The 12662-nt window shown below is 46.1% G+C and overlaps 1 protein-coding gene and 1 long non-coding RNA gene across 2 annotated transcripts; both read right to left on the reverse strand.

The window, feature by feature from the left end:
• Positions 1-459: 459 nt before the first annotated feature.
• Positions 460-1611, reverse strand: LOC112271567. Its single transcript, XR_002964698.1, has 2 exons — positions 942-1611; positions 460-797 (listed from the first exon to the last, which is right to left on the reverse strand). It is a non-coding gene; the product is annotated as an uncharacterized LOC112271567 (long non-coding RNA).
• A 6089-nt stretch (positions 1612-7700) lies between these two features.
• LOC100826244 (protein SMAX1-like) lies at positions 7701-11886 on the reverse strand. Its single transcript, XM_010236218.3, has 3 exons — positions 10354-11886; positions 9754-10021; positions 7701-9665 (listed from the first exon to the last, which is right to left on the reverse strand). The coding sequence occupies exons 1-3, from the start codon at positions 10842-10844 to the stop codon at positions 8076-8078; spliced, it is 2349 nt and encodes a 782-aa protein (XP_010234520.2). The 5' UTR covers positions 10845-11886; the 3' UTR covers positions 7701-8075.
• Between the last annotated feature and the right edge of the window lie 776 nt (positions 11887-12662).

The raw sequence follows: 12662 nt of genomic DNA on the forward strand, positions 1-12662 counted from the left end.
TCAAAAGTCCAATGATGCAAGCAGACAGGACAGCACTTTTGTCACATTAATCAACTCGATCGGGCCGGCCAACTGATTAACAAACCAGGTGAATGTTTAAGTGCCTTGTTTAGGGCACCTAATAGCTGATGTAACTACAAAAAGACATGCATCAGCTGACTAAGACCCATGAGATGATGTGCATTCATGTATGTGCCTAGCTAGATCTTCACAAGGAGGAGACGACAGGAAGGAATTGAACTAGGGGATTACAAAGTTGTTGGAAAGCATCATCTCGCGGGGTGAGAATATATCATTATGTGCATATGCTTGAAAGGAAAGAATTAAGATGTGAATCTTAATTCCATCACTGACGAGACATTCATCTTCTGTACGTACAAGAAATGATCTCAGAGTTGAGGTTGCAACCACACTGTTATTATTAGGTGTGTCATATTGGACTGCTTTTGCTAGCTTTGCTTCACTGCTGGAGGTTTAACAACCTCGAATTTTGTTGCTAGAGGTGGTTAATTTAACCATGAATACAAGACACCAAACACAGTTGCATATTTCATCAAAACGGAAAGTCAACGATAAGAGAAAACAACATAAAGAAATAAAGATCATCTCTCATTCTAAGAGTTTGACTATATGTCTTCTCTCTTCTTTTCTCTTCACTATCAACAGTAGTAATTCTTTGTGGCACAGCGAAGAGCCGGTCGACGATGACTAGCTTTATGTTTTTCCCTAAACCCAACCAATGATAGATTGATAGCTGAACACCAAGGGCTTACTTTATTCCCCCAATGATCTAGAAGCTGGAGGGAGAAAAGGCTTTATTCATATATGCTCACCACTTTGCACACTTTAAATTATGCAAACGTGACGAGAAACACCGGCAGAAAACACACACACAGAAAAACTGAAAAAGAACACTTGGAATCCCATTCTGTCACCGGTACCTGAAAGTGAGGGCCAGCATGCACTTGCAGATGCACCAAAAGTCACATTGCATGGCAGTTTTGCAAGCACTCACTCACATACTCCATCCATAGGTTGCATCTATACTATACATGCATGCACACGCCAGATTCGGTAGACAAAGCAGGTCGCCTTTGCCTTTCTGACGATGCCTTTTGGCCATGAAAACCTTTTGCAGTTGGCAATGGCATCTGAGTTCTGAGATGACCCTGTTGCCTTTTCGCCGTCCCCTCCCCCATAATTGCATGCTAGTAGTACAAAGGAGTAGGGAAGGAAATGCGTTCAAGAATCCCTCGTGGGCCTCGTGGGCTGGTTGGTTACCTGTGGCTATCCTATCCTTGGCAGTCCATCAGGTAAGGAAAGGAAGGCAAGCAAGCAGGCAGAGAGGTGACAGAGCGCCAGCAAGCCAAGCCTAGTAGGTCTCATCTGATCATCGCCTATAGCTAGCTAACTCATCTGGATCAGGGTCAGATCAGGCAAGGCAAAGCACCTTTCTAGCTTTATGAATGGATCACTCGCTGGATCTCTCTGATTGTACCCATGCTGGGATGTTGTTCTTAGGAGCTAGGGAATTGTCAAGCTGCATATGATGCAATGTCTGTCATGCCTGACTGCATGCGCGCTGCTGATCTACTTATGGATTATTTTTTCTGTTTTGGAGATAGCTGTTTTTGTGTTTAAATCCGGTTAATTTACACTATATCCTTAGAGCATCTGAAATGTTAATTAACACCCCCTCCAGGCCTCCAAGGGGTCTAAACTTGACAACTAAGGAAGAATGCTAACTAAAGTTTTCCTTAATTTGAGCAAATTACACCCGCCGTAAAACATTGGTAAATCTCGCTCACTTTGGTCGAACAACTCAAAATTCCTTGAGTCGGTAGCAAAAACTTGTCTGTTTTGTATTTGTTTACTCCAAATCGTTCTTTTAAACCGCCACGTCGAATAAGTGGCTCACGTGCGGGTTGACGTGGCAACCGAAGGGCTCGGGCGGGATGCATTCTTTTTACAGAAAAACCCGTCCCGCATTTTCAAAAAATTATGTGGATGGAAAATTATCAATATGTATTTTCTTTTAAAAATGTATAGTCTTTTAACTTTCTTCTGATTCTTCATCCACAGTTTGCAAGTTGCTCTAGTCCCTTGTGGAGACTGGAGATGTTTTTTCATCCACCACATTCTCGGGACAGTACATGCTGAAATTGCTCACGTCAGCACCTCCTGAAAGATATTCTGAACTCTAAAGTTTGTGTTTTTATAAAATAAACCAAGTACCAATTCGAACCAACTTGTTTTTACTATGAGATCTTGAAAGCTAGTCTACCGTGCATAAATTTTGGCTGCCGACTCACTCCGAACTGCAATATGTTTTTTTTTCCTCTCATGAGGCATAGTTTTGCTCCATTGGTCTCTTGGTGTTCTTGCGGATAACTACAATATTTATATAGATAATATGAACTGCTTGAACACTACTTGTTACCAGTCCTATGTGAAGAAAATATTCGATGCCCCTTGTGTATATGATGTGGATGTTTTAGTGTTGTTTCTAGTTTGTTTCACCAATATTTGCCCCAAGTTTATATCCTTTGAGAAATTGTAACATGATAATTCGTCCATCAGAAAGGGACGCCTATGAAAGGGATAGCTCTGATTTTTTTTAATGACCATAACTCGACATTGATACTTTTACTTGGGCAATAATCTTACTTGGTCAACCTCTCCCACCAATTATAAGGTGGTCAATTCAATCATTTAGCTTGTTAACTATAAGCATGCAGGAAAATAACATGAGGTGAGAGAGACGGAGAGTATGGATTATGGAGTAGTCCATGGCCATGAGTGGAGAGCACCAAACAAAACCATTGTTAGGTCTGCAGCAAAAGCAAATAAATGGATGCACATGCAAATGCAGCTGGGGACTTGGGAGTGGGGCCAAACCTCCTTTTCAGTTTTAAAAGTATCCTTGTCCTCTCCTGCTTGATTCTATGAACCTGGAAAATGCAATGCATCTTTCAGAGCTAGCCAGCGCCCATCTCCTTAGACTTTCTCCTGATCCTTGGCTGCCTTGTAATAAACGGCTCTTCAATTATTTCCACCCTGTGGCCACCCATGCCATGCACCCTGCCTAGCTGCTTGCTTGAGGGCCGCCTAGCTACATATCCTGTGTGCTCGATCTACTACTAGTAGACTCAATCTTTCCTCAATGAAAAATCTCCTCAACATTGACAGGATATTTTTAGACGAACAGATGCCAAGTTTGGATCATTGCCCAAGTTGCAAATGATGATCCACATATATATGCAGCATTAATTGTGCTTAATTGGGGCTCTGTTCAAAAGATAGCAATTGAAGTGACATCAGGAGGAACTAGAGACCAAACCAAAGCTGTGGTCCAAATGGAACCACTTTGTCGTACGTGCTCCGATAAGAATTAAATATCCAGAAAAGTAATTGAAATACAGCTCAGGATCATTAAAAGAATTTTATTTTTCTTTCTTCCTGTGAAAAGGGCATGTGAAAGCAAGAGAACATCATGCACCCGGCATCCCTACCTGGCTACAGTGTTGAAGACCCACAATTAATTAATTAATTCCCTCGCAAAAGAAAATAAATAAAACAAAAGGAAGAACGACAATTAATGGCGGCAAAGACAGGGGCATAAATGCTGATATAGACCAAGTCATGGTATCCTTTGTCATGTTAAACGATATACATGAGGTTTTTCATGGATGGAGGCAAACAAAGTTGAGATAAATCATGCATGCCAAATACAACCAGGTTCCAGATTCTAATGCTCCGTGCGATAGAAAAAGCGAGCTCGCATATGCATCCCCTTTTTTTGCATCTTTCACCAAGCTATAGCTGTAGCTGCAGCGCGTGCTAAAATATGCTGCACTGCACCGGACCATTTGAATTCCAAATCACCTATACATCTAGGTCTCATTCGGTTTAGAGGATTTTCATAAGAAATCCAAATGATTGGGTATTTTTTTTGGAAATTTTACTATAGATGCATTCATTTCGTAGAAAACAAGCAAAGTGATTAATTATGAATCCATGGATTTCTTATGTTTTTGGAGGAAAATGAACATTGGATTTAACCTCTCTTTCTATAGGAATGAGGTTGGACAATTCCATTGTACGGAGAGTGCTACCATTTCCTATGTTTTATTTTCCTCCAAACTTAATAAGCCCCTAATCAGTGGAAAAAATAATAATATTGTCACTCACACCTCAGTCGACCTACTCGTGAGACCAGAGACGTTGTATTCTCCCACCCTACTTAGTTTAGTTAAATGAATTAAAATTCCAAAATAATATTCCTTCTCTAAACAACGACAAGAATTTAGGATTAAAGGGAGTACTACATTTTTCTAAAACCTAATTTATTTGTTTGAAGCAAATGAAGTTGAAAGTTCTCATCCGATCCTAAATTTGAACTAAAACAAGAACAAAAATTTAAGATCGGAGAGAGCGTACAGGTGACCAGAAACGAAGGGCTACGTCTGTCGATTGATTTCCCTCTTTTTAAAAAAAAAAAGAGAGCTAGTACTTGCATTGCAACGTGCGAACGCGAGAGAGGGGGATTGCGAACGTGCGGGTGACGGAGGCGAACAGTGACGATCGAGTCCCTGGCCTGGCATGATTGAAGGGGCTGGATCGGCCACCATGATGGCATGAATGTGCAGAAAAGGCTCCCCTGTCTGCCCCTTTGCCGCCTCCTCCTTGGACTTTGCACGCAAACAGCATCTGCCCCCCTCCATCTAAAGTCCTCTCCTCCCCACGTCTCCCCTGTCCCTCAAAGGCTGTGCCGGCACTCAAAACATCTCTTAAAGGCAGCATTGCATACCAGTTTTTGCGCGTGAAAGGACCGAAAACGCCGTTTGTTGCTTGATACAAATAAAACGAATATGAGCTCTCGCTCTGAGAAAAACTAGACCAGACCACATAGGGATGAGATGCAACGGGGCTACGAGACGACACCTTCCAAAAGATGGACATTGACGTCGTCCACACCGGCAAAATCGGCGCTAGGTTTTCGCCTGTAGTCATCACACATGCACCGCAGGCAGAGAACCCAACATAGCAGTGAAACCAAACGAGCTAGGAAAGAGAAGCTGAGACCCATCAAGCTAGATCCGAAGGACCAACCACACTAGGGAGCTCGTCGGAACGCCAAACCATCATGCGCAACATCGCGCATGGACCGGCAACCCAACTCACAAAAGCTAGAGGGTCGACGTTGACGGGCAGCGCTGCTCACGGCAGCCCTCTGCGACTTGATGCGGTGTGTTAGGACGCGCGGAAGCTTCCTACCGCCTCCTACTCAAACAACCTAGAGTCCCCCCTATCGCTTGCCACAAGTTGTGTGAGAGTAATGAACCAACATCGATGTTGATAGGGCTTGCCCTCATAGAGGTGGACACTTTTGTATCGGGTGGCCGGCGATCATCTATAATTTCTTAGACAGATCAGCTTTTCCTACCGGCGGATATTGGTGCTACATACAGCTGGATGTCCACCATGCTGGCAATGGGTATGGAGAGCTAGAGATGAGAGTTTGTGGATTGGTGGTATACCACCATGGGAGCTAGGGATGAGAGTTCAAAAAACAAAAGAGAGATATGAATTATGTACATGGATGTAATTGTATTTTATTTAAAAAAATTTATTGTTAGATAGTCAACTTAAACTAAAATCGTCTTGGTCAAACAACACGACATTCCATCGCTACTTTTTTCACACAAGGACATACGAAATAAGTTGAACTTAGCGCATCACAAGCGGGACAAAGCTCTCAACTCCATTTATGACAGTTACACAAAAGTTGATAGCCACACGGTACATCAGTTAAAAGCTGAGGCCAGGGACGTTCCCTTTTTGAAAAGAGAAAACACTAGTTAAAAGCAGCACAATCAAATGAGAGTATCACAACCCATCGCAATACAAAGACAATATGAATTTGAGCAAAGTTTTTTATACACAATTTGAAGTCGGTAATAGCTAGACCTGAGTTGCGATTTGCCCTCTCAACAACTTTTCCTTAATTTGGGCACAAATTAACCTTCCATGGCTAAATCATTAGGTTAATTACAAGCCAAAGCATTCCACTATTCAAAATCACATAGTTAAAATAGAAGATACTCCCTCCGATTCATATTAGTTGTCTCAAATTTGCCCAAATATGAATGTATTTATGTTTAAAAAACGTCTAGATACATATAATATTTCGACAAGTAATATGGATCAGAGAGAGTACAAGAATTTAGAAACGGGGGAGGGTACAAAATATCAACCAAAGCCAAGCTGCCTGTTGCCAGACGATGTCACTTTCAGTCTACACATGAGACAAGAAGCAATAAAGGTTAAGTTAAAAAGAAGTGATTGCGAAAATTGAAAAAAGAGACATGGCCAGATTAGCAACTGACCATAGCCAATTAGACATTAATGGCGCCCACCAAGCCAGAACTTTTCCGGCATGATCAGTGACTAAAATGAATTACCTACGACCCCTGCTGCAGTAGTAGCGTCTAAATAATCTCTTAACGGCAAGTGGATGTGGACCATGAAAACTAAGTTTATCTGCCTCTGAGAAGGTTTCTAGATCCACCATTTTTCTCCTCTCTTGGCTTTTATGTTAGTAAGACAAAATATCTTTTGTCACATGGGAAGAAAGGCACTTTTTGCAAAGTTTGAGTCACTCAACTTGGCACATAAACAAATATGATGCCAACTTGAGTGATTAAAGAAGAAAGCATGACAATCAGACGTGTACTCACGGTGTGCACACATAATCTGTCTGACAGATGGACCCACTACTAATGAATTGAAGTTATCATCTTCCAGGGTCACTGGCAAACAGGGCCGTCACTATTCCGTTTCTGGAAGGGTATGTGTTTCCATTGTGACTTATGTAAAGCTTCTTTTAAATACAAGGCTTCACAAGTGGCACCAAGATTAGCATCGTATAAACAAGCATAGAATGTTTCCAAGTTGATTCTGGTTGGTGATCTGCCACATCAATGTGGGACCACAATTAGGCTGAAAAGTGGCCATTTGGTTTAGACCAAAAGGTTCCTTTTTTCCATCATAGGATAAAATACTACAAGGTGAGTCAGCTCCAAACATAGTATTGGTGGAGCTAATCCTGCCACTTAACTACACACATTAGTTAAATATGGGTGGTTAAGCTTAGTGGCAGGGAGCCACCTAATTGGCCACATGCCACAAGAAAAAAAAACAGATGAGACAAAATCTTGGATTTTATTTCTAAAGTATAATCTCGCGACGATTCATGAGGAAGCAAGAAGGAAGAAGACATGCCACAAAATTTCGAAAAATAACATCAATAAGTGATAGCTATCTGTATGGTCAACCTTCGAAGGGAATTACAAATGAGAGAGTTATCTGGTGACAAATGTGGTCATAGGGTAAAGCTGTGAGAAACTGAGAATATGTTTTAAAAAGTTTCTCGAAATTTTGTGGAAGGAGGGGTTCGACAAGGACAACGGTATGGCCAAGATACATGTCTGGTTTCAATCATGAAAACGATGTGCAAAAAAGATAATCGAGCAAAATATGACAAAATAGTTTTAATAAGTGACCGAGAATCATAAGCTACGGGAATATTGCCGTGTCTTTCCAAATTTACTAACTTGATAAAAGCATGTCGACGTTCTATATCCAATTCGATCTTCTTCCATAAACTTGCGAACACATACAAAAGGCAGGAGCATATATTCACACAAATTAAAACAGACAATAAAATTTGCTTGATGTATGCTCCATGCCTCATCCATTACAAGAGCTAGTTTGGTCTGATCTGGTTTCAGGACCAAGACAACATATCAGGTATCATTATTTACTCTCTCTACACTGTCAATCCTTGCAACATCAGGCAACGGAAAATATCCTCTTTTTTTGTTTCAAGGAACATAGCTATAAATATTGTCAAAACTATAGTCACATTTGGGTGTTATAAGATCTATAACCTTCATGCCTATCTGACAACCAAAGGATATCTTTCCTCCCTCTCCTAGGCTTATAACAATAAGGGAGTTCTCCCAAATATTTACATATCTATCTTACAAAGAATTTACTTTCTCCAATTTCCTCTACATGCCATCTATGGCGATTGTTACCGACGCCGGTAGCCCTTCCCTGCCCCCTCCCCACCTTGGTGATGCCTTGTCCGCAACTGATGCGAGACGGACAACAGCACGCGCATTATCACGCTTCACATTGTGCCACAATCGCTCAATGCTCGGCATGAGTACTTTCCCAGCCCAGTCCTCAAGCTTCTCATCGTTGAGCCAGATGCTGCCAGCCATACGGTCAATGGCATCTTCATCGATTCTGAATGCGTTGCTGCTCCCAATGACTGACTCAAATTTCGCTGATAAGCAATCTGTAATAGTCTTCCTAAATGGACAAAAATCAACTGGTCGAAACACGATAGCATCGTCAACGAGTTCCAATAGATCGCGGTCCGGGACTGGTGCTGAACACATGACAGCAAGCTGTCCTTTATCTTGGTCTTGCTCCACTGAGACATCGCTGGAGTTATGCGAACCCTCGGTGTCATCCACCAGACCAACTGCCAAATTAAGGTCAAGCGACAGACCATGGCCGCTCGACAGTTCTTTTGCTACCTTTGCAGGGCGAACATCATCACATAGCCAATCTGCGCGGTGTTTCACCTGCTTGTCCACAACTGAAAGCTCTAGCTGCCAACCAGAGCTTGTTATCTCCAACATCCTTCCTTCAGCTTGGAGCAAAGTCTCAACATTTGGCCCTTTAAGTTCATCAGGTATCCAATTGGTAGTGAGAACAAAGATGACATTGCCAAGGCTGACCTCACGGCCACGGGAGTCTGGCAGGCGACCAGTCTCCATTGCCCGCTTGATTTTACCACGAACAACTATGTCCAAATGATCAATGCCCTCAAGAACAATTACTGAGAATGGGTTCTGCCGAACTGCTTCGGTGACCCGATCGAGCGCAGTTTTCCCCCAGAAACCCATGTTCAGTCCATCATTCCTAACCCTGCCCAACTGGGAGTCACCACCAAAGTTCACAACCACTGGCCTTGTGTTTACCATCAGCTCAGACAATGCATTCACCATCTTCCGTTTACCTGCCTGATCAGGGCCAACAAACAGGAGCCACATATCACCCCTTGTTCCAAGGTTCCGCCGCTTCTCACTACCAGATCTGCATTGTATCACAACAGCAGCGATGGCTGAAGCGGCATCTGACTGCCAGCTAACCTTCTCTGTCAGCCCCTTGAGGAGCCTCTTGAAGGACTCAATATCAGAAATTCCAGCTATCTTAGCCCTTTGCATGGCTGTGAGCCCCTCGTAACTTTCCTTCTGCTCTTTCTCCAAACTAGGATTGGTGCCAGGGTCCAAGCGCCCAAGCATAAGGTCGGTTTTCACTGGGCTTCTCGGTGGGCTCTTGTGGAGCTCAAGTGTCGGGGTGGCCGTTGGCTTCTCCCTGTTGGTGTTCATCTTAAGAGTGGGAATTGCAGCACTCCTTGCGATGGCCAATTTGGGCTCGACAGGCGGGCGTGGACCAAACGAGGCCAGTGGCATGGAGAGTGCCGGCGCACCAGCGCGGGTTGAATGGATACGAACACAGGTCTCACGCCATTTCTTCTCTAGGTCATCTGTGCTCCTCTTCCATTTCAACTCTTGCTCCTTGGACTGTACAAGAAGCAAAGGATCATATCAATCAAGATGGCAATAGGGATATGGTTAACTTTGTGGAGCTTAAACATGGAAAAATACAAACCTGCTGATCAGTGCTGCGCTGCAACCAGTGTGGCAAACTAGGGTTGGCAGTCTCAGGGCGGGAAGCTGGCTTGTCCACCCGATCCGCCACAAGCTTGGCGAGCTCACGCTCATAACCACCCTTACAAAGCATGCACATGACTGGCTTTGACATCTGAGTATGGTCACCCCCTGGCGGCCATCGGAGAGATGTTGGTGTCACCGGCGTAGGCCGTAGCATTGGTGATAACATCCCCACCGAGTTGCTGAGAATTCCACTGCCTCCAGGCCTACAAAATTCAATAACACGTTACATCCACGGAATTGAAGTACAATGAGTTAGACTGGATATGAAATTAGAAGCCTACTATTGCTACACAAAAAACAACCACCTTTGTAGGATAGGACCAATCACACTGAACTAAAAAACCTGATTATTTATCATATAAAAGTTTCCATCTCCCCAAAATAATGCTTTTTTCAGCTGAAATTGCAGACTAGTAATAATTTGGTTCCAGAACGGAAACAAGACTAGGTGATTGATGATCAAAGGAACAAGAAAATAAACAAGGCCAGACATGTTAGATCCAACAAAGAAGCTGAAATAGCAAGGCTGACGCACCTGAGCGCAGCGCCAGCAAGCGGTGTGCCACGGGCGATGGGCACGGCTTGGAGGTCCCATTCATCCTCCATCCCTGGGTGGTAGATCTTGCACCGGAGGTACGTTGCGCACGCCGCCGTGGCGACGGCCCACACAACACCGCGCCCGAAACGCCTGAGCAGACGCCCCATCTCCGCCACAGCCGCTTTGCCCCCCTCCGACGACGCCGCGGCGGGGCCTTCCACCAGCCACTTGAGGTCCCCGAGGTCAAGAACCACCCCGCCATGCTCACCGACGAGCCTCTCGATCACGGCCCCTAGCTCCCCGATCCTCTCCGCTATCGCCGCCATGTCGCCGGCGAGCTGGGCGAGTTCCGCCTCTAGCTGCAAGACCTTGGCCGCAGCGAGGGCAGGGGAGCTGGCCGTTGGGATCCTCCGAATTGCTTCCTTGAGCACCGCGTCCGGGCCGGCGTCTCCCACGAGCACCGGGTTGCGGCGCGTCGGCTTGAGCATGACGTCAAGCACCTTGCGCGCATCGTCCCCGCCGCACGCACCGCCGGCTCCAGCAGCGGCGGCCGCCAGGCGAGGGTTGAGGTAGGCGTTGGCGGCGCCGGCGCCGGGGCGCAGGAGAGGGGACGGGGAAGGGGAAGGGGAGAACTGGGTGGGCGTAGACACGGAGGTGGAGGAGGACGGGGAGGGCGAGGTGAGGGACTGCTCGATGGTGTTCTTGACGGTGGCGGAGAGAAGGACGCCTCGCGCATGACGCGGCTGACGGAGGGGTCGTCGAGGATGGAGAGCACGAGCTGCTCGAGCTCGACCTTGACGGCGAGGAGCGGCTGCTGCGCCGCCTCGGGGCAGCCCCGCCGCTGCTGCGCCTGCGCGCGCTTGAGCGCCGCCACGAGCGCGTTGGACACCGGAGGCGTGGCCGCCCCGCCCGCCTGCGCGCCCGCCGCCGCCGCCGAGGCAGGGAGCCTGTCGAGCGCGACGGAGAAGCAGAGCTCGAGCGCGCGGCAGTGGAGCGGGTGCGCGCCGGCGGGGCCACCGGCGTTGGCTCCGGCGCCACCGGAAGCCGCGGCCCGCGCGCAGGCCTGGCGGAGCAAGCCGGCCGGCGCGGCGAGCAGCGCGGCGGCGACGTGGAGCGGCGTGGTCTGGCCGTGCCTCCGCCGGCCCGCCTCGTCCATGGCCCGCGCCAGCGCCGCCGCCGCCTCCGGCGTGAGCGTCTGCTGGATTGTGCTGAGATCCGCCCTCATCGCTGTCGGCGCCGCCGCGGCCCGCCGCTCATCAATCGATCAAAGCACCCGGCGAAATCTTCTCAACCTAGGTTCTGCCTGCCTCGTCGCCGCGGCGCGGCGCGGGGAGGAGCTGGGCCGCGGGAAAAGGAGAGTATTGGAGGGGAGTGGAAGACGGGTGGGAGGAGGAAAGGCGGAGGTAACGAGACTGCTACGAACAAGGCGAAGAAGAAGAAGAGGAGAGAGAGTATAAGCAGAGCAGTTTAGAGAGGCGAATAGAATCTTCGTCTCCGACTTCGCTTCCTCTCTCTGCAATTTTACACTAGCGCGTCACCCGCGGATGAGGTAAGAACGAGCCAGAGAGAGAAAGGAAGCAGAATTTCTTTTCCTTTTTACTCATTTTTCGTCGTCTTTTTGTTTTTGTGCCCGTGTGTGTGGCTTTCGCTTAAGAGAAGCGTCGCGTCACCGCTTTCCATCCTCCGGCTAGAAACGTTTCAATGGGAAGAAAATTGTGAGCGTCTGTTTACAACAGACCGAAATTTGTGTGGACAAGCGCGGGAGAAAGGCGAAAATTGTGAGTGAATTTTGATATTTTTTGTTTTTCCAAAATATCTTCCTATACATTATTATTTTTCCGGAAAAAAGAGATTTCGTTATACTCCCTCCATTTCATAATTCGTGTCGAAATATTACATGTATCTAGACACTCTTTAGGAATAGATACATCTATTTTTTGACAAATTGGAGACAAGAATCATGAAACGGAGGGAGTAGATAACAAACAATGGAAGTCTTTGACTCTTGTGTTTTCTTATGGAAAAAAAAGAACAACACGTCCAAGAAAAGAAAAAGGTGTATCGTACGGACAATATATACCAAAAGTTTGCTTTTCAAAGATAAGTGTCATCGTATTTATTGCCATAAACCGATCGACTTATCCGTGCAGTTGGCGGCAAAAAGGCATTGGGCATGCCATGACGTGATTTCGCCGCTGCATGCCAAAGAAAATAATTCTTGGCTCAATGTGCGTAGGTAACGTAGTTATAACGGTTATGTGGCGTGGGAAGGAGATTTCTTTTATACATATTGTCTGATAGTTGTA

This window comes from Brachypodium distachyon, chromosome 3 (assembly GCF_000005505.3).
Source record: "Brachypodium distachyon strain Bd21 chromosome 3, Brachypodium_distachyon_v3.0, whole genome shotgun sequence".
Classification (NCBI taxonomy): Eukaryota; Viridiplantae; Streptophyta; class Magnoliopsida; order Poales; family Poaceae; genus Brachypodium; species Brachypodium distachyon.